At 35.9% G+C, this 23,192-nt stretch overlaps 1 protein-coding gene across 1 annotated transcript; it reads left to right on the top strand.

Annotated features, from left to right (window-relative positions):
• Positions 1 to 1,367: 1,367 nt before the first annotated feature.
• On the top strand, positions 1,368 to 12,035 carry LOC145158891 (uncharacterized). Its single transcript, XM_079077749.1, has 6 exons — positions 1,368 to 1,489; positions 2,910 to 5,613; positions 5,726 to 6,271; positions 7,614 to 8,213; positions 9,612 to 10,793; positions 11,114 to 12,035. The coding sequence occupies exons 2-6, from the start codon at positions 2,938 to 2,940 to the stop codon at positions 11,855 to 11,857; spliced, it is 5,748 nt and encodes a 1,915-aa protein (XP_078933875.1). The 5' UTR covers positions 1,368 to 1,489; positions 2,910 to 2,937; the 3' UTR covers positions 11,858 to 12,035.
• The last annotated feature ends 11,157 nt before the right edge of the window (positions 12,036 to 23,192 follow it).

Raw genomic sequence — 23,192 nt, 5'->3', positions numbered from 1 at the left:
CAATTTTACATCTATGAAATTTAAAGAGAAAGTGATCAGGAGTCCAATTTTATTTTTGCAAACTTATATATTTTATACTTAAGCGAATCTAAAAATGAGGTAAATACAATAATAATATTTGCATAACCACAGCCACACAGCAATATCCTCACAATCCCCATTTTATTGTCGTCGACATCACCACTTTGAATAATCTAGACCTCTACCCACTACGCCGACAACTTGAGTATCTTTGAGACAAGTATTCATCACAACTATTTCAATAATTTTTTTTATGTATTTATTTGTGTAATGTCATTTTATTACTTTTTCTAACATATACAAAAATTTAATTTTAGATGAAATTTGAATATTTTTCATTTTTACATAAAACAACATTTTGTTATTATTATTTTACTTATAACATGTTTAACAAATTAAAATTGTGATTACTTAATTCACATCAGTTTTCATAAATTTAAATTTTGTATATCTTCGTAAAAAAATATATTGTCGCTTAAATTGATTAAAAAGTAACAGTTGTTGCACAAAATATATTTGGCCGGTGTCGCATCATTAGTTAATTGGTTCTTGATTAAGATTTTTGCATATTTAGGTTATAAAATAAACGAGTTGACAATGTGTAACAAATTAACTTAATCAAATCAATTATGAGGTTTGTGTTTTTTTGTGCAATAATGAGTGTCACCGTGCATCCAAAGGCAAATACATATAATGTAAAAGCAGAAAAATATAAAACATTTACTCGAAACAAAAAAATATTAAATTTAAGGAGATACGTATTTTTCTCACAACAATCGCTATAACTATGTGAAAAAACTCCTTTCAATTTTCTGATTAGATTTTGAGAACTAGTAGAGTAAGTGATACATAGCTTTTGAAATATATGTCATTATTTAATTTTGAAACATTTTAGTAATGTTTGGCCGACTAACTGAAAACTAGTTTGGTAGCTAATAAATTACTTATAAATTAACAATGTTTAATAAAAAATAAATTATAAGCTAGATTGTAATGTAAATCGACATAAATAAATATTTAAATATATAACTCAAAAATCTATATAATTAAGAATATATTTGTAATCATATCAATAACTAGTTTAGAAATTAGTTCGTAAGCTCTAAACTATTTTTTATTTTACTAAACAATAAATTAAAATAACTTAGCTTATAATCTATAAAATTGACTTAGAGATATGTTCATATACAAAATGGGTGGACCTGTACGACATCAATAATTCCCAAAAAGAGTAATTGGTCACATCAAAATAATGGATAAGTAATTGTATAAACATGCATTTAACCCTCTAAAGAAAGTATTGGTCATGGAACATCCCATAATTACAATCATACCCTTCCCCTCACAAAAGATTCTTGTATATCTGGACATTTTTGGCATTTATTTTTTTCACGATTCAGAGTTCTATTCTTTAAAATTTTGAATTCTTATCGCTGCAAAAAGCTCAGAAGACAAATCACACACACAGGTATTATGTTTTATTTATTTATTCACAATCATATATACATGTTATTGTACTGCTTGCTTGATGGTTTCGTTAGTCCAACTGCACTTGCAAATTTAGAATAATTCACTTTTTTTCCTCTGATTTTTAAAATATTTGTTTTGTGTAAGAACAATCGGTGAAGAAAAAAAACATGTGAGTGTTTTCTAAAATAAACCTGGAAACCAAGGCTATAAGAGGATGTTAAAAACTTAAAATCTACTATGCCCATTCACCTTTGATTTTTGTTTTACCTTTTAATAGCCATGTTTTCATATGTATCTGTATGTGTTCTTAAAAAAGATTGATAAGTAAATATCTTTTGATATTATTATATTTGTTGTTCTCATAAGAAAAACATATAGCTAAAACAGGAATTATTGCTTTTTACTTGTTAGTGTATCAACTTCGAATGAATTATGCTAATAATCAAGAATATGTTGATTTCAACTATTTTCTAACTATCCAATCTCACTACATGCTCATATTTCTTCAAATCTAGATGGTTTATATTTGTGTTTTTATATTTAATTTTACTCTCTGATTGTGAATATATAGACTTGATTGATCCTCTGGGTTCCATTTGTTAGCATAATTTCTGATCGGATTTTTTTTTCCGTTTATATTTTAGACTAGTTATTTTCCTTTAGTAGTTTCATCTCTTTCATTGTAAATAAACTTCCAATCAATAATAACACATTAGCCATCTTTGGCTCTCAATTCGATCCATTGTTTATAAAGTGGGATTCCACATATATAGATAAAAAAAGATATAAAAACGTGTCGGCTTGTGACTAAAAATATAGATTTTTATGAATAGAATATTCAATTTGCTTAACTCGTTTAAAAAAAATGAAAAAGATGTCGATATAAAATCTCATATGGGCCTTCTTTACCATTCAAATAGTAAAATAGTAAAAGATACCTGTTTGGGGCATGAACTGACCATAGTCAAACCCATACAAAATCAAACGAATCCCACATGGATGATGACGATGGGGTCGCCATAGATGTGTTTTGGTCCTTTTTTTTGAGAGAACAGAAGCTTCTGCTCTTCATCTTCTTTAGATTTTGGGGATTTTCTGGTTTCAGGGGTTTGTGCATCGAGAGCACAGACTAAATTGAAGCAAAATTAAGGGTTCAGAGTGTGTGAGTGGAAACTAAATTGAAGCAAAAAAGTATGGTATAATTGGTTGCTAGTGAAATTGATGCTTTCTATTACTATCATCTTTAAAATTGTCAAAACATTATGTATTAAATTATGAGATCGCAAGTGGTCTATGGGCCAAAGGTAATACAAGCTTACTCAATGAAATGAATCTAGGATGCATCATGCATGTATTGGTTAGATTAAAGATTTTCATCAAATTTCCTTTATCAAATTGTTGTATACCATATTATGTAGGTGCTACCACAAGCCATAATATCAAGCAATGGATTGTCTTACTGGCATCTTTAGCAACCCGTTTGCTCAGTGTCTCATCAATCCCGTGAAAGAACACCTTTGCCTTCTGATTTTCTATACACAATATGTAGGGGATATGCTTACTGCAATGACGGAGTTGAATGCTGCAAAAGACATTGTTGAAGAGCAGAAGAATCAAAACATAGAAAAATATTTTGAGGTTCCAAACCATGTCAACCGTTGGTTGGAAGATGTTCAAACAATCAACAGAAAAGTGGAACATGTTCTTAACGATAATTGCAATTGGTTCAATCTATGTAATAGGTACATGCTCGCAGTGAAAGCCTTGGAGATAACTCAGGAGATCAATCATGCCATGAAACGACTCTCTGAGATGGAATGGATTGATGATTCATTTCCTTTGGGAAGAAATGATTCCACAAAGGCATCCACCTCTACACCATCAAGTGATTACAATGACTTCGAGTCAAGAGAACACACTTTTAGGAAAGCACTCGAAGCACTAGGATCCAACCACACATCCCACATGGTAGCCTTATGGGGGATGGGTGGAGTTGGGAAAACCACGATGATGAAGAGGCTGAAAAAGATTATTAAAGAAAAGAGGACATTCCATTATATTGTTTTGGTGGTTATAAAGGAAAATATGGATCTCATTTCCATCCAGGATGCTGTAGCAGATTACCTGGATATGAAGCTAACAGAAAGCACTGAATCAGAAAGAGCCGATAAACTTCGTGAAGGGTTTCAGGCTAAATCAGATGGAGGTAAGAATAGGTTCCTCATAATACTGGATGATGTATGGCAGCCTGTTGATATGGAAGATATTGGTTTAAGTCCTTTTCCGAATCAAGGTGTCGACTTCAAGGTCTTGTTGACCTCGCAAAACAAAGATGTCTGTGCAAAAATGGGAGTTGAAGCTAATTTTATTTTCGACGTGAAATTCTTAACAGAAGAAGAAGCACAAAGTTTGTTTTATCAATTTGTAAAAGTTTCTGATCCCCACCTTGGTAAGATTGGAAAAGCTATTGTAAGAAAGTGTGGTGGTCTACCCATTGCCATCAAAACCATAGCCAATACTCTTAAAAATAGAAACAAGGATGTATGGAAGGATGCACTTTCTCGTATAGAGCATCATGACATTAAGACAGTTGCACCTATTGTTTTTGAAACGAGCTACGATAATCTCCAAAACGAAGAAGCTCAATCCATTTTTTTGCTTTGTGGATTGTTTCCTGAAGACTTTGATATTCCTACTGAGGAGTTGGTGAGGTATGGATGGGGCTTGAGAGTATTTAATGGAGTGTATACTATAGGAGAAGCAAGACACAGGTTGAACGCCTACATCGAGCTGCTCAAGGATTCAAATTTGTTGATTGAAAGTGATGATGTTCACTGCATCAAGATGCATGATTTGGTGCGTGCTTTTGTTTTGGATACGTTTAATAGATTCGAGCATTCGTTGATTGTCAACCATGGTAATGGTGGTATGTTAGGGTGGCCTGAAAATGATATGAGTGCCTCATCTTGCAAAAGAATTTCATTAATATGCAAGGGCATGTCCGATTTTCCTAGAAACGTAAAGTTTCCAAATCTCTTGATTTTGAAACTTATGCATGGAGATAAGTCTTTGAAGTTTCCTCAAGACTTTTATGGAGAAATGAAGAAGCTTCAGGTTATATCATATGATCACATGAAGTATCCCTTGCTTCCAACATCACCTCAATGCTCCACCAACCTTCGTGTGCTTCATCTTCATCACTGCTCATTGATGTTTGATTGTTCTTCTATTGGAAATCTGTTGAATCTGGAAGTGCTCAGCTTTGCTAATTCTGGCATTGAGTGGTTACCTTTCACAATCGGAAATTTGAAGGAGCTAAGGGTACTAGATTTGACAAATTGTGATGGTCTTCGTATAGATAATGGTGTCCTAAAGAAATTGGTGAAACTTGAAGAGCTTTATATGAGAGTTGGTGGTCGATATCAAAAGGCCATTAGCTTCACTGCTGAAAACTGCAATGAAATGGCAGAGCGTTCAAAAAACCTTTCTGCATTAGAATTTGAGTTCTTCAAAAACAACGCTCAACCAAAGAATATGTCATTTGAGAATCTTGAACGATTCAAGATCTCAGTGGGATGTTATTTCAAGGGAGATTTCGGTAAGATCTTTCACTCTTTTGAAAACACGTTGCGGTTGGTCACCAACAGAACTGAAGTTCTTGAATCCAGACTTAATGAGTTGTTTGAGAAAACAGATGTCCTTTATTTAAGTGTGGGAGATATGAATGATCTTGAAGATGTTGAGGTAAAGTCGGCACATCTTCCTAAATCCTCTTCCTTCCACAATTTAAGAGTCCTTATCATTTCTGAGTGTATAGAGTTGAGATACCTTTTCACACTTGATGTTGCAAACACTTTGTCAAAGCTTGAGCGTCTTCAAGTTTACGAATGCGATAATATGGAAGAAATCATACATACAGAGGGTAGAGGAGAAGTGACAATTACATTCCCAAAGCTGAAGTTTTTATCATTGTGTGGGCTACCAAATCTGTTGGGTTTGTGCGGTAATGTGCACATAATTAATCTACCACAACTCACAGAGTTGAAACTTAATGGCATTCCACGTTTCACAAGCATATATCCTGAAAAAGATGTTGAAACATCTAGTTTGTTGAATAAAGAGGTAAATGTGTTTTATGTTAATACAATACAATCTTTTCAATTAACCGTTTCAAAATATATTGTATGATTTATTTTTGTTTGGATGGGGTTATTAATGGATGATTATTTCGCAGGTTGTAATCCCTAATTTGGAGAAACTTGATATTAGTTATATGAAGGATTTGAAAGAGATATGGCCTTGTGAATTAGGGATGAGTCAGGAAGTTGATGTTTCTACGTTGAGAGTGATTAAAGTAAGCAGTTGTGATAATCTTGTGAATCTATTCCCGTGTAATCCCATGCCATTGATACATCACCTTGAAGAGCTTCAAGTGATATTTTGTGGTTCCATTGAAGTGTTATTCAACATCGACTTGGATTCTATTGGTCAAATTGGGGAAGGCATAAAGAATAGCAGCTTGAGAATCATCCAATTGCAGAACTTAGGTAAGCTAAGTGAGGTATGGAGGATAAAAGGTGCTGATAACTCTAGTCTTCTCAGCAGTGGCTTTCAAGGTGTTGAAAGCATTATCATTAACAAATGCAAGATGTTTAGAAATGTATTCACACCTACCACCACCAATTTGGATCTGGGGGCACTTATGGAGATTCGGATACAAGATTGTGGAGAAAAGAGGAGAAACAACGAATTGGTAGAGAGTAGCCAAGAGCAAGAGCAGGTATGGCTTTCAATTTCACTTTCTTACTTAATGAAGGATTAAGCTCCTGCTTTTTGAATAAAAATTGAATGAATGACTAAATTCGGGATGCCAACTGGAAAGTTATCAACCATTTAGCTACACCATTTTTTTGAACTAATGTTGCAATACATATGCATACTATAATTAAAAACTGGTCCTCGATAAATGTAACCAACCTTTTTTATTTATTAAAATGACTACAATAAATGATTTTCTTTATTATATATCATTTTATAACAATAAGCTTAAAGATGTTTAAATAGCCAATGTCGATCATAATATGTAACTAAATTTTCATTAACCAGTTTTAGTTAAGATATCACTCATTATTATTTTTATAGAAAAAAGACAAGATTGGCTAATACTCATAAGATTTCTGGAAGATTTAAGCAAATTATTAAGCTTTTCCAAACATAGCCAGTAATTTCTTTTGCAGGTCCCATCTACGAAATTATCAATAGATTTTCGATTTTTTTAGCACCTGTGAAATTTCCATTAATTAAAAAAAAAAAGTTCAAGCCATTTTGTAGTTGGCACCTGCGAAAATGGTCAGTTTTCACCATTTCGCATCTATGACTTGTGAAAATGGTAATTTGTGAAATGGTCATGTGCACCTGCGAAATGCGAAATGGTCCGTAAATCCCAAAACGTCAGGGGCAGGCGCAAGATTTCACAGTAGGGGTTGCACGGGAAAGTCAGGGGTTGCACGGTAGTAGAAAAAATAAAAATTTCGAAAAATTTTCCATTGCGACTGGAAAAGTCAGGGGTTGCCGGTGCCACCATGGACCCCCTAGGACCGCCCCTGCAAAACGTGATAGGCATTGATTCAGGATAGATAGAGCGTGTAGAGAATCTGTATGGCTGAAACATCCGTCGTATAAAAGCCAATAATACTTTGGGCCACATATGGCTCCAACAACAGCTATGTAGAATTAGGGATGGCTGTGGATTGCATATGTGCAATAGGTACACTATGTGCTCTATTAGGACGCCCGGGCGATGAAGTCATCATTTAATACGAGCAATGAAATCATTTTCAAAAAATGATTACAAATGAATAAAATATTAAATTAAACTTAAAACATTTTTGTAGTAGTTTGAAATTTACAAACTGAAATTTGTTATATTTGTTAATTAACATTTATAAATATTGTATTATGATTTTTTCCTCGTTTGCAAATATTCCTTAAAAATCCATCTAAACTCAAAATAATTAATCTTTTCAAGTTGAAAAATGAAAATCGTATGATATAACCGTGTATGGATGTGGAATTATATATCAGTTACTAATTACATTTTTTGTTGGGATATATGTGCGCAGATTGATATTGCAATCCCATTCACTCTCACACACTCTTTTCAAAACCTCCGTAAACTTGCATTGGAAAAGTATGAAGGAGTGGAGGTGGTGTTTGAGATAGAGAGTCCAACAAGTAGAGAATTGGTAACAACTCACCATCAACAACCACTACTTCCCAACCTTGAGTTATTGGATATAAGTTTTATGGACAGCATGAGTCATGTATGGAAGTGCAACTGGAATAAATTCTTCATTCTTCAAAAACAAGAGTCAGAATCCCCATTCTGTAATCTCACAACCATACATGTTCAATATTGCCAAAACATTAAGTACTTGTTTTCAACTCTCATGGCAAAACTTCTTTCCAACCTAAAGAAGGTCGAGGTAAGAGAGTGTCATGGTATAGAAGAAGTTGTTTCCAACAGAGACGATGAAGATGAAGAAAAGACTACATTTACATCTACATCTTCTGAAAAAAGCACTAATTTGTTCCCTCGTCTTGAATCTCTCGCTCTTTATCAACTTCCAAATCTCAAGTGTATTGGTGGTGGTGGTTCTGTTGGGAACAATGAAATATCTCTTGATAATTCCACTACTACTACTTTTGTTGATCAATCTAAGGTATGTTTTTTTTTTTTTTTTTTTTTTTTGTTTACATATTTTACAACATATTAATTAATTTTGTTTTTAATATCCATTTCTTCTTTTCAACATTCTATAAAGATCACAAAATCACATACCAAGAGATTTACACTTCTATTGTTCACCCATTACCTACTCTGCAAACTCATGAATGGGATTATCATGTGGCATAAAAAGTTCCATTCGTTTGAACAAATATTACTATATATTTGTTAGTTATCAAAATTCATATCGATAACTGATAAGATTTTCTTTCTTTTTCTACTTAATTAGATAATGCTCACACGTCTAACCAACTTAGGCTTGCTATTCTATGTGAACCCTTTGTTTTTTTTGTAACCAAGCACCTTAAATATTTTTTTCATTTGCAATTTGTGTTTACTTTGGACAGATTTTTCTTTTATAGCTGTAATTCCAATGAAATTTATATTTAAGTTCTAATATACATAATAATACATGTTATGCACACTATACTAACATATTAGACACGCTAAAGGATAAAAGCTATGCCTCATATAATACGCTATATTTATAATCTTTAAACAATCAAATTTATTAAAAAAAAAAAAAAAAAAAAAAAAAAAACTCAGTGTGAGCAAAGGCAGGTACCCGACTAAATTGCCCAAAACCAGTATGGGCGGTTCGTGGAATGTTGGGCCAGGTCGTTAAACCGTCTACACACCGGTTCTTTAAATCACAGAACCGCTTCTCATACCGTGAACTTGGTTTTAGTTTTAAAAGAAAGTTTTATTATAAAGTAAATGACTTAACCATTACAAACAACAAAAATTTACCAGTACAATGTTGGGCTATCATTATCTGCAACAAAAAACTGAAAATACACATATTTCCTTCTCATATCAGCATGGCTGCATGGGTGACTGGTTGGCTAACCCAAAAATCCTTGCATTGTAGATGTGTTACAACACATAGTATCAATTACAGCCATTTTAGGCTAGAATTTAACAATCTGTAATAATATTCCCTAAAACTAATATCATCATCAACCAAACTAATAGAAAACTGTTGGGTTTGTCATTTTAGGTACAAAACATAGATTTTTCTAAGTTTGTTGTGTTTAAACATATGCTTTCTCAACTTAATTGATTTTGCATTCCAAAATTTTAGGTTGTAAAGTGGTATGTCATTTGTTGTCTTTTCAATTAATCCCAACATTAATTGTAGAAAAACCAAAACTACATAATTGATGTAGATATCATAGCACTCGTGTCACTTAGTATATAAAAACTAAATTTTGAATTGAATTTCTTATACAAAAGTTGTGTCTATGTATACGTGTTTATGTAGGTAATAGACAATTAGTCTCTGTTAAGTATATGGAGTTTAATTTTTAGACTGATTTTTCATGTGTTGCAGTTTTATCAGGCAGGTGGCGTTTTTTGGACGTTATGCCAATACTCCAGAGAGATAAATATAAGGGAGTGTTATGCATTGTCAAGTGTAATTCCATGTTATGCTGTAGGACAGATGCAAAAGGTTCAAGTGCTGAATATCTACAGGTGCAACTCAATGAAGGAGTTATTTGAAACTCAAGGGATGAACAACAACAATGGTGACAATGGTTGTGATGAAGGAAATGGTTGTATACCAGCAATTCCAAGACTAAATAATGTTATTATGCTACCCAATCTAAAGATATTGAAGATTGAAGATTGTGGTCATCTGGAACATGTATTCACATTCTCTGCACTTGAAAGCCTGAGACAGCTCGAAGAGTTAACGATAGAGAAATGCAAGGCAATGAAAGTGATAGTGAAGGAAGAAGATGAATATGGAGAGCAAACAACAAAGGCATCTTCAAAGGAGGTTGTGGCCTTTCCTCGTCTCAAGTCCATTGAACTGGAAAATCTACAAGATCTCATGGGTTTCTACTTAGGGAAGAATGAGATCCAGTGGCCTTCATTGGATAAGGTTATGATCAAGAATTGCCCAGAAATGATGGTGTTTGCATCTGATCAGTCAACAGCTCCCAAGCGCAAGTATATAAATACAAGCTTTGGCATATATGGGATGGAGGAGGTACTTGAAACTCAAGGGATGAACAACACTAATGATGACAATTGTTGTGATGATGGAAATGATGGAATTCCAAGACTAAATAATGTTATTATGTTTCCAAATATAAAGATATTGCAAATCAGCAATTGTGGCAGTTTGGAACATATATTCACATTCTCTGCACTTGAAAGCCTGATACAGCTCAAAGAGTTAACAATAGCGGATTGCAAGGCAATGAAAGTGATTGTGAAGGAGGAATATGATGTAGAGCAAACAAGGGCATCGAAGGCCGTGGTCTTTTCTTGTCTAAAGTCCATTACACTATGTCATCTACCAGAGCTGGTGGGTTTCTTCTTGGGGAAGAATGAGTTCTGGTGGCCTTCATTGGATAAGGTTACCATCATTGATTGCCCACAAATGATGGTGTTCACACCTGGTGGGTCAACAACTCCCCACCTCAAGTACATACACTCAAGCTTAGGCAAACATAGTCTTGAATGTGGCCTTAATTTTCAAGTCACAACTGCTGCATATAGTCAGGTATAATTATTATTCTTTTACGCCATCTAATTAAGGAATCATGATGCTAATTACAAGTATTAAACACATTAATACTAGTTTCAGTATCAGTTTATGTTGTCACTTGAATCAAAATTTTCCATTTTCCAAAGTAAACCTTAATCCAACTTACCTTATGAGATAAAAAAAATAGTTACCCATTGCACAACTTTTAGTTGGAGTCAAATATCATCATCATTTATGAATGAGATCTCTTCAATTTCGTTGAAGTTACAACATATTACATTTCAAATGTTTTTGTTTAACATAAGCCCCTTGCTTTTTCTTTATTGGACTTGCAGACCCCATTCCTGAGTTCGTGCCCTGCTACTTCAGAAGGGATGCCTTGGTCCTTTCATAATTTGATCGAAGTATCTTTGATGTTTAATGATGTTGAGAAGATTATTCCATCCAATGAGTTGCTACATCTGCAAAAGCTGGAAAAGGTTCATGTAAGGCATTGTAATGGGGTAGAGGAGGTATTTGAAGCATTGGAAGCAGGGACAAATAGTAGTATTGGTTTTGATGAATTGTCACAAACTACTACTCTTGTCAAACTTCCAAACCTAACACAAGTGGAGTTAGAGTATCTAGATTGTCTGAGGTATATATGGAAGACCAATCAGTGGACAGCATTCGAGTTTCCAAACCTAACAACAGTCATTATCAGAGAATGTCATGGGTTAGAACATGTATTTACTACTTCCATGGTTGGTAGTCTGTTGCAACTCCAAGAGCTACATATATATAACTGCAAATATATGGAGGAGGTAATCGCCAGGGATGCAGATGTTGTAGAAGAAGAAGAAGAAGATGATGATGATGACAAAAGGAAAGACATCACATTACCTTTTCTAAAAACTGTAACACTTGCTAGCCTTCCCCGTCTTAAGGGGTTTTGGTTAGGGAAGGAGGATTTTTCATTCCCATTATTGGATACTTTAAGTATTGAGGAATGCCCAGCAATAATGACTTTCACCAAGGGCAATTCTGCTACTCCTAAGCTAAAAGAAATTGAAAAGGGGAAGATATCAACTCCATTATAAAGATCAAATAAGAGGTAAGTAGACGTTTTCTGCTATAATAACTCTTAAAATACATTAAAAAAATTTGTCATGTATATTTTTTCTTATGGACAAAAGCCAGACATTCTTTATATTTTTAACTGAATATTTTATATCTTATTCAGGAATTCAGTACTAATAATATATTTTCATGTTGTAATTGTGTCATTATTGTCTGCAACCTTTTTTTCTTGTTATGCATCAGGGCCTTCAGTTTATGTATTTCAGATGTGTTATTCATGGTTATGTGAATTCTTGTGCTAGATTACAGGGTTTTAGATGTAGTAGTATTATAAATATTTGGCTCGTTAGTCAAACATCTTTTTCCGAACAATTTTTCTAGTATGGCACTAGTTATACCAAGAAGTTATGGCATCTGGTATTGATTTCATAACCCAAAAGTGCTGTAAATATTTTATACCGGAAGGATGAGATTTTGGAAGTCTTACATGGCAAATACATGGATAAAGATTAAGGATCAGGGTTAGTTTAGGAAACCTTGAGAATAAATTGGTCATAAGGGTTAAGGATTAAGGAGGCAAAAGTTGAGTTCAGAAATGCTGGGAGATTACCTACTTATCTTGTTATTTTTAGGGGTAATGACATAAAAAACCTTAAGTTTTCAAGTTTTTGTCGGTTTTACCCTTTTGCAGATTTTAAATTCATTAAAACCGGATGTTTGTGATTTTTATATTTTTAATTTTTTTTTTAAATTTACCCTCTGGCTTATTAAAGCCCTTACGTTTGGCACAAATGTTTGGTTTTTTTTTTTTTGGTTCATAAAAGCCCTTAAGTTTGGTTTTCTCGTTCATTAAAAGCTTTAAATTTAATAGAAATTTTCAGTTTTACTGGATAAATTCGCAAAAAGGATAACATTGAAAAAAAGTTACAAATTTAAGGCATTTATAGATCTAAAATAAGACTTTGGGTAAAATCGACAAAAACTTGCATGCCTAAGGGTTTTTATGGCATTTTCCCTTATTTTTAAATAAGAGTTCTTGATTATGTAAATTATGTTTTTCATTCTCATAGTTATTTTTAAATAAGAATTCAATGTGGTTCATACCAAATTGATTTTGATTTATTAATATTTAAATGGTTTGATTTTGATTTGTCGATTTTTAGATGTTATACAACTCATTGACTAAAAAAGAAACCAAAATCTTGTATGAAACCCTTATATTAGTTATACATTCTTTACCCATGCCAGGTGTCGAAATCCTATGTGAAGCCGTGGAGAGAAAGCGAAGGTCAGGATTCGGCCACGTGTCCCCTTGCATCCTAATCCCATTAACTTCTAAATTCCCTAACTTTTGCATACGAGCTCCGTTTTCGACATTCTTTATATCCACGCGTAGGTATCGATGGAATCTACAACTTTTGTGTACACCCCGTCGGCTAAGTTTGACTTTATTTTTAAAGTTATATTTTAACAGACTTAGACAGATAAAGACCGTTAAAAATTCATTACTTCGTCATTCGACGCCCGTTTTCGTTTGTCTTTATATTGTTGAGCTCTTATTAACGAGATATTCGATACTCATTTAGATTGTCTCGGCTAAAAATCGATCAATCTAAAATTCGAATTACGGGTTGCATACTGCTATGTCAAATCTTAGAAATGTTGCACCGTAAATTTTCAAACAAAATTTTCATTTTAAAAATCACATAATTCTCATTAACACATTTTAAAAAATCCCAAAGTGTCAAATTATCAAAACGCATATCCACAATTGTTTAAATAAAATCCAGGATCCTCAAAACGTAACTCCATCTCGTGTGTACAATCAAGCCGACGCCTTCCCGCGATCCGGAGAAGTACCTGAAACACATATCACATAACACGGTAAGCACGAAGCTTAGTGAGTTCCCCAAAATACCGTACACATCTCATAAACCATTCATGGCTATACTCAAAATAAGATCCTCCGGTCAATGTGTCTCAATGGGACCCTCCGGCCCCACAACTCGGGTGGACCCTCTTGTCCTAACTCAGTAAGCTCAGAATAATACACCACATAATCACAAACATAAAGCAGGATATCTCAATACTCAATATAAACACCTAAGACCCCTTGTTCATAACTCAGTATATACACATAATAAGATGATAGCATAAGACAAAATGCATAATAACACATATCTCAGTATAAGCTCATAAGAATACACGTACACATGATAATACAACAGCATAAGTCACAAAGACAGTATACATGGTAGCACATATCACAGTATAAACAAACAGGACCCTCTAGTCAATAATGTAATAAGACCCTCTGGTCAATATTGAGGACCCTCCAGTCTCACAGCTCGGGTTGGACCCTCCGGTCCTGTATCTCAGTAAAGACCCTCCGGTCGCACAGAAATTACCACTCAGGTAAGTATAGTGAGAAGACTCACCTCGGATGATGAACGGCTCCTACAAATGTTGCGGCTGCACACCGGCCTCTACACTGAGCCAAAACCCACAATTAACTCAATTATGATCTAGGACCAATCCCTCTCTCATTAGGTCTAAAGATAGTGTTGGAGCATGAAAATGCTCTACAATATTGAGTGTTTATTAGGGTAGAATATTCCCTTGTATGAAAAGCATATTCCCTCCACTAGTATATAAAGTGGAGGTGATGGTCATTTTATTGTATTAGTGTTCACTATGTAGACTTTGTAGATTAGAGAGAGTGTGGTGGGATCTCTCCTACCAAGGGAGAGTTATCTCCCCCAAACCATGAGTGTTATTGTAATATTTGTTTCACATATCTTGTTCATCATGATCATACATGATTATCTTCTTTGTAATATCTTCCGCATCGATCCAATCGATAAAATGGGAACCCACAAGTGGTATCAGAGCGAGACCTTGGAGATCTCACGATTATTTCAAGGGAACGATCCCGATTGGTTTATTATCTTGAAGATTTTCGTCATTTATGAAGATTGTCTCAGCCTTCGCAACTGAAAAATCTTCTGTGAGTTATTTACTGTTTTGTTGGTGATGTTGCTAGAAAAATAAAAATTTTACTGCTACTGTTCAATATATTTTTGCTGCTGTTGAAGTTGAGTTTATGGAGAAAATATATTATATGCTGATGAAGATGAAGTTTCTATTAAAAAGATGGTCTTTGATCTTATTATCCCATGCAAAAAGATGTTTAGAAAATGACAAAAATATGATGTTGGGGTAAGAGATTGAACAAAGGGTCATAAGTTCGGAGTATGTGATTTTTAGACGGTTGGGATATTTATTTTGGAATGTACAAGGTGATTGAATTGGTGATACAAGTGCTAAATGCATGCTATTTCCGAAATGAAATTGATTGTTGGTGTGTGTGGATAAGATTTTCCAAGATGATATGATTTTTAGAATGACTTGGCAATCAATTTCGGAGAGTACAAATTTTGGCTGGTAATGTACAAGCTTATTATACCGTATGTGTGAAAAGCACATTGTTTGATGCATGCTGTTTTTGCGCTGAAAAGGAAGTTGATGTGTGGAATTAATTTTCTATAACAAGAAAGCCAAATGAATATCGGAGACGTGCATTAAATGGAAAAGTAAGATTGACGTGTGGGACTAATCTCCTATATCTCTTTTGTAATAAAAGCCTGCAGAGATGCTCTTTCCTTGGGTCCTACATTTTCTGTTCACCAATCATTCATTGACACATCAGCGCCGACCTCTCTGCATACGCCATCTCAGCAGACGGGTTCCACCTGCATTTAGTGTTTGAGTGTAGGTTAAATTCATGCTTGTCTGGACGTGGGAAAATGGTGGCCAAGTCTCAGTCAAAGAAGAGGCATTAAATGTTCTTTGCTTTTTGAAACAGTAATGTAACCGGGTATACCACTCTTTCATCCAGCGAGTGAAATTCACGCACCATTCATCACTTGACACGCCAGCCTGTCGGGTCCCACTTGCATTAAAATTGCAGCCCTATTGAAAGTCAAACAATGCAAGGACTCACTCTATTTTCCAACAGGCGCATGCAACCTCTCAACTTGTCTTGGTTTGAGTTTTGCTGCCACCACACGCATGCTTTCTGCCATACATCAGCTTTTGTCGGGTATCACTCTTCCGAAACCAAAAAGCCATTCCAGACTCAAAAGAAATTCCGGACTCAACTCCTACTTCGGAAGTCCAATTTTATTCCGGACCCATTTTACCCAGCACCCATTCCGGACATTTTATTTTCTAACCCATTTTGAACCTTTTTGTTTTTCATTTCAGACCTTTTGTTTTAAAACCAATTCCGGATTCACCATTCCATTTCTGGACCCAAAAAATTTCCACAATCAAAAAAAAAAAAAAAAAAATCGGACCATAACCCATCATTCTACTCCTAACCTTTCCCACTTGTTAACCCATATTCCACTCCTAACCTATTTTAACTTAACCCATTTATTTTCAAGTTTTTTATTATAACTAATTTATTCCTTCATTTTATTTTTAAACCAATTCATTTTCTTTAACACCCATTATTTTTTTTAATACCAATTATTTTTATTACAACCAATTATTTTTTTAACACTAATTGATAGGTCATAATATAGTGGTTTGGGCTAGGCATCCATCTTGTATAGGTCTTGGTAGGGTCTTGGGGTTTGTTATGGTGGTTGTAACCTTTGAGTGGCTGTGTATGGCCGGACATGTGTGTACGGCCGTACACCCTGTGTACGGCCGTACAAGCGTGTGCGGCTGTACACTCGTGTACTGCTGGGAGTGCTATAAATAGTAGGTGTCTGTGTCAGTCTTAGGGTGACGCAAGTGTGTGTTTTCCAAGGTGTATTTGATGTTTATGTGATATAAATGTGTGCATGTTTGGCTTAATTCTTCTTCTACTCCTTCTACACTCTGATTGATTGCAATATCATTTGATCACTGATTTGGATATTAGAATTCGGAACGTAACAATTGGTATCAAAGCCAAATCAGTGTCAATTTGGATCCTCGTGAGTGTACGGCCAGAGAAACTTCACAATTTTTGAAGATAATCCGAAATTGCTTATAGAGTATCTATTTCTGAACAACATTTAAGGCTTTGGATTGAAAATCAAGTGTTTTTGGAGTGTACGGTTGAGCTCGGTTGAAGGTGTACAGTTGAAGGTTGAAGGTGTACGGTTGAAGGTGTACGGTTAAGAGTGTGTGGTTGTAAGTGTGCAGTTGAGTGTACGGTTGGGAGTGTACAGCTGCAGTGTACGGTTGGAAGTATACGGTTGAAGAGTGTATGGTTGGGTGTGTACGGCTGGAGTGTACGGTTGGGAGTGTACGGTCGTAAACTCCTTAGTTGTTTGTACTTCTTAATTTTAAGTGTTTTTTCTTGATAGATTCTTGATCTGTTCATTTCTGAAAAGCCAAAAAAAAAAAACAAACAAACAAGAATGGACTCACAAATCTCATCAGCTCATCATGAATTGGACACTATAATGGGAACCACCACTCGAATTCCTCGCTTACTATCCGCCGAAGGATTTCCAGAATGGAAGTATCGAATGGAAAAATACATTAAAATGAAAGACTTCAAAATTTGGAGAAGCATTTTAAGAGGACCAATTCATATCACCACAACACTTGAAGACGGAACAGTCACTGACAAGAAAATTGAAAACTACACAGATGATGAATTTGAAAAAATTAAAGAGCAAGAAAAAGCATTGGCTACACTCACAATGGCATTATCCCCAGAGATTGCACAAGGTTTTAGAGAATACACTTCAGCCAAAGCTCTGTGGGAAGCTTTGATTGAAGTCTATGAAGGAAACGAAGACATGAAACAGAGCCGACAAGATATGCTAAGATAAAAATTCAATATGTTCAATCATATTCTTGGTGAAACCCTGGAAGTTCAGTTACAGCGATTTACCACACTCACTACTAAAATGAGTTCAGCCGGAATTTTGGTGCCTAAATCTGAAATAAACAAAAAGTTGCTCAATTCTCTGCCGAGGTCTTGGGATATGAATGTTGTTGTGATCAAGAAAACAAAAGATCTCAATCGTCTAAGTTTAGCTGAAACAATGGTAATCATTAAAGCTTGTGAATTGGATGACAAGCAGAGAGAGATCAACCATGTCAATTCATACTCCACTCTGAATCTGGGAATTCAATCCAACAACGCCTTTTCATCTTTCACCACTCCTCAAGTTCAACCATTTGCTGCTTCACAACCATCATCATATGTCACTCCATCTATGCAAAGTGCTCACTCTTCAAAGTCCTATCCGCAAGTTGCTTCCTCTTCAAATACATCTATTCCAATTGCCGCTTCAGCTCCTGCCCCAACCCCAGCTCCCAAAGAAAATGCCGAAAATCTGGCTTTTGCAACTGGTCTTGTAAATTGTTATAATGCTTTTGTAGCTGGTGAGCTGCCCCCTCAATTGTCATTTGCTGATCTAGACCAAATCCATCCAGAAGATGTTGAAGAAATGGACATAACATGGCAAATTGCCATGGCAGTTTTCAGAGCTAAACAGTTCTCTAAAAGGACAGGAAAAAATAATTGGGGGATGAATGCAGAAAAGAAAGTTGGGTTCAACAAAGGCAAACTCTGTTGCTTTAATTGCCATGAACCAGGTCATTTTGCTAGGGAATGTCCTAAGCCTAATAGGAGAGAAAACAGTGAGAGAATAATGGTGCCAGTAAATAACACCAGGGGAGCCACCATCAACAATTAGACTGCAAATCTTGCGGTGGTGGCTCAATCATTTGACTGGGAGAATCAGATTCAGGCTCTAAATATTTTAGGACCAGAAAATGCACATCTTGCTCAGATTGATGTTGTTGTTGAAGGAGAAGCTGAAACAGACCCAGAGGCTGAAATGATGGAGTTACAATTTGCATTCATGGTTCAAGCCACACTAGAACCTGCAAAGCCGGAGGTTAGTGAAATTGCTTGTTCTCAATCTTGCATTAAAACTGTCAAATTCCTACGTGACCAAATCGAGTTGATTAAGAGAGAAAATGAGGATCTAAAATATGAACGGTACACTATTAGGAAAGAACAAAAGCCATTAAAAGAAAAATTAGAGTCTAAAATTAAAGATTTCAAGAAACTGCAAGAAGATTACAACAACAAGTGTGAGGATTATGATCACATAAAAAATAAACTTGCTGCTGTAACCAAAGAACTTGATACATTGAAAATTCGTTTTGAAAATGCTGATTTTAATTTTACGAAGTTCGATGTGTCAAGTGAAAAGGTTGCAAAAATAATTGAAGAACAAATGCAGTGGAAAGACCAAAAGCAAGTAGGTATAGGATATGAGAGTGTCCCTCCTCCATTTAATCACAACTATATTCCTACTCCTTTGACCCAAGAAGAAATTGATAGAGAACCATACATGATTTATGGTAAACCAGCTGCTGAACAGTCAACAGGTCCTAGTACTAAGGTTTTGGATACTAACATTTCTACTTCGAATGCAGATGTGTCAGTAAGCCAGGGAAAGCAAGAAGACGAGAAGTCTGAGTCTAATAAATTGGTGTCTAAGTTTGGTGTTCCCATTTGTGATGAGTCTGTGTCTAATATTAAGATTGATGTTTTTGTTTGTGATGATCTGATGTCTAAAACTGATAATTCTGAAAAATGTGGTGTTGTTTTTGAGAAATCTACCAAATCTGACTCTAACACATCCACATCTTCTACATCTGTCACACAATCTAACTCCTACACGTGCACATGTGGGAAAGTTAGACACGAAAATAAGAGCTTGAAATCTGATAAGGGTGGTATCAGATCTAGTGATAATAAGCAAATTTGTTTCAATTGTGGTATTGCTGGTCATATCGCTCGAAATTGTCCTAATAGGGCATTTGTGCATTTTTCTTCACCAAGGAGAGAGAATGAGTCTCGAGGAAGGTCTTTAACTAGAAAGTCATCGAGATCTCGCCCTCGAAATGATGATTGGAAGGTTAATCATAACAAGAAAAGGGTCGTTTTTCAGACAAACAAACAGGTTTTCTATAAACAAGTCACGAATAATTTACCAAAATCGAATAAGGCTAAGCCAAGGTCAATTTCATCAAAGAGAGGATCTGGATCTTCAACCAATTCTGGTCGAAAATCCACTTGCTCAAATCAAAGAGAAAAGAAAAATATTTCAAAATCACTCGTGATTTTTCAAAAACCTAAATACCAGTGGGTACCCAAATCTGCTTCTGGCCAATCATCATCACCATCTGAAAGTGTTTCCAATAATGTTACAAAGTCAAAAGATAAAATGGATAAATCTGTGAATGTTAAGGGTCAACCCAGGTTTGTAATGACCTGGGTCCCCAAATCTAAATGATCCCGCTCATTGTGCATGGACAGTTGCGAAGGAATGTCGCCAGACCTTGGTATGTCGATGGCGACTGTTCCTGACACATGACAGGAGACGTCTCCTAGCTGAACGACATTCAAACTTTTAATGGGGGATACGTTTCCTTTAGGGGAGGTGAAGGCGGAAAGATCACTCAAAGAGGAACAGTGTCTAATGGAGTGCTAAGTTTCGAGAATGTCGACTATGCTCCCGAGTTAAAGCACAACCTGTTGAGCGTTTCTCAAATTTGTGACTAGGGTTATTCAACTCATTTCACCGATAAGGAGTGTCTGATTCTGAAGCCAGGCATTGTTATCCCGGAAGAGTGGATTCTTGTGAAATCAAAGCGGGATGGCAATGCATACATCATTGACATGAACAGTGATATTCCTGAACAAGTCACTTGCCTTTTCTCTAAAGTCTCCGAACAAAATGCTATGTTGTGGCACCGAAGACTCGGACATGCTAACGCAAAGAAGCTGAATCGTCTTGCTAAGAATGACATGGTGCGTGGACTTCCTATCAGAGACTTCATCACATTTGAAAAGTGTGTGTCATGTGCCCAAGGAAATCATCATAGAAAACCACATCTACCAAAACAGGTTAATTCAATCAACCAGGTGCTCCAATTATTGCATATGGACTTGTTCGGTCCGGTCAATGTCCTTATCATCAATAGAAATTTGTATTGTCTGGTTGTGATCGATGACTTCTCGCATTTTACGTGGGTCTTCTTCTTATCCAACAAAGTTGGGATTGCTGATCTGATAAAGAAGTTCATTGTGATGATAGAGAACCAAACCAATCACCAGGTGAAGGCGCTCCGAACTGACAATGGAATAGAATTCAAGAATGCTATTCTTGATCATTTTTGTGCAGAAAAAAGGATCGTGCATCAATATAGTTCTGTTCGCACGCCTCAACAAAATGGTGTTGCTGAGCGGAGAAATCGAACATTGCAAGACGCTGCGAGGACGATGCTTTGTGACTCCAAGCTACCTGTTTTCTTTTAGGCTGAGGCAATCAACACAGCTTGTTATGTTCAGAATCGTGTTTTGATCAACAAAGCCCATATGAAGACTTCATACGAAATTCTCTATGGTCATAAGCCATCTGTCAGTCACTTCTGCATTTTTTGCTACCCTTGCACCCTTCTTCACTTGGAATCCAACCCTAAATTCAATGCCAAAGCCGATGACTGTTACTTTGTGGGGTATGCTGCTCGCACAACGTATAGGGTCTACAACAAGAAAACTAAGCAAATTATAGAGTCCTTTGACGTGTGCTGGTTGGAGGAGAATGAGACGGATGCTAGAGTGGGTCTAGATTGGATGTTTGATTACACATCTCTATTCAAATCCTTTAATGTGTCTTCCGATAACTTATCTGGTTCCACTTCTGGTTCGAAGAATGTGATTGAAGATGAAGACGAAGAAGTTGTTTACAGACCACCGATGGTATCTTCTACGAATCCTACGGTGAATACATCTGTTCCAATTGCTTGTCCAGAAGCTCCAAGTCAACAAAACAATCCAGATGTTGATGCCACTCCTCTTACTCCTGATGAAAGAGAGTTTATGTCCAGAGATGCTTCCGCTGATACTCAAACATTCATAGAACTACTCTTTCATGAACCGATTGCTAATGAGTTCGTGGCAAGCCCTTCTCACGAGTCAAGACCGTCTGAAGCGGATCATTCAGCAGATGATGGATTTGTCAATATTCACAATCTTCCCGTTTCGATCAATGACATCAGCCAGGAGATACCTTCCAGAGTTCAACGCGATTATCCGATCGAAAATGTCATTAGCCAGTTGGGCGATGGTGTTAAAACGCGGAGTTAGAGTGGAGATGTAAATACATGTCTCTACTCTTGCTTCATATCTCAAATTGATCCTAAGAACGTTGAAATGGCTTTGAATGAGCCCAGCTTGTGGATGTTATGCATGAAGAACTAAATCAATTTGAAAAACTAGGGGTTTGGAAATTGGTTGAGTTACCTAAGGGCAAGAAGTCTCTTGACACACGATGGGTCTATCGTAACAAGCAAGATGATTCCGGGGTCATTGTACGAAATAAGGCTCGATTGGTTGTACGTGGATTTAGACAAATCGAGGGTCTTGACTACACCGAAGTTTATGCTACGGTGGCTCGCTTGGAGGCTATTCATATTTTCCTTGTGTATGCCTCCTTCATGAACTTCACAGTTTATCAAATGGACGTCAAGACTGCCTTCCTGTATGGCGCTGTGAAGGAAGAAGTCTATGTTGATCAACCCCCTGGGTTCGTTAACTCAAAGTTTCCCAATCACGTCTACAAGTTGGACAAGGCTTTGTATGTGCTACATCAGGCTCCTCGAGCATGGTATACGACTCTTACGAAGCACTTGCTCGAGCATGGCTATTCGCAAGGCACAATCGATCAAACCTTGTTCATTAAGCATGTTGGTGCGGATCAAATCTTGGTTCAGATCTACGTAGATGACATTATTTTCGGGTCCACAAGTCCACAGCTATTTAAAGAGTTTGAAGGTGTGATGAAGAAAAGGTTTGATATGAGTTCACTAAGAGAAATGACCATGTTTTTGGGGCTTCAGGTCAAACAAGATTCAACCGGAATCCTGATACATCAAGCAAAGTATGTTGAAGATATTCTGGAGAAGTTCGAGTTTCGAGACATAAAACCTGCATTGACACCAATGGCCGAGAGACCCCTGTTGACTCCTGATACTGATGGCGAATCTGTAGATCAGACTGATTACAGATCGATGATCGGATCGTTAATGTATCTTACTGCAAGCAGGCCAAACATCATGTTTGCCGTTTGTCAATGCACACGATATCAGGCTAATCCTAAACTTTCACATCTTATTGTTGTCAAAAGAATTTTTCAGTATCTCAAAGGCAGCCCAAAACTAGGTCTTTGGTATCCGAAGAATTCTGAATTTGATCTATATCCTTTTGTTGACAGTAATTATGGAGGCTGTGAGCTTGACAAGAAATCAACATCTGGTGGGTGT

The sequence above is a fragment of the Lactuca virosa genome, chromosome 2, assembly GCF_052849685.1.
Source record: "Lactuca virosa cultivar CGN04683 chromosome 2, Lactuca_virosa_CGN04683_v6, whole genome shotgun sequence".
Taxonomy (NCBI): Eukaryota; Viridiplantae; Streptophyta; class Magnoliopsida; order Asterales; family Asteraceae; genus Lactuca; species Lactuca virosa.
The sequence above is the reverse complement of the archived record's forward strand: the minus strand, read 5'-3'. Positions and strand labels throughout refer to the sequence as shown.

Excerpts from the sequence above, each read along its gene's own strand:
- LOC145158891 (XM_079077749.1), top strand. The coding sequence starts at position 2,938 with ATGGATTGTCTTACTGGCATCTTTAGCAACCCGTTTGCTCAGTGTCTC. Across the intron at positions 8,214-9,611 it reads CTTTTGTTGATCAATCTAAG|TTTTATCAGGCAGGTGGCGT; the intron begins GTATGTTTTTTT and ends CATGTGTTGCAG. Across the intron at positions 10,794-11,113 it reads CAACTGCTGCATATAGTCAG|ACCCCATTCCTGAGTTCGTG; the intron begins GTATAATTATTA and ends TTGGACTTGCAG.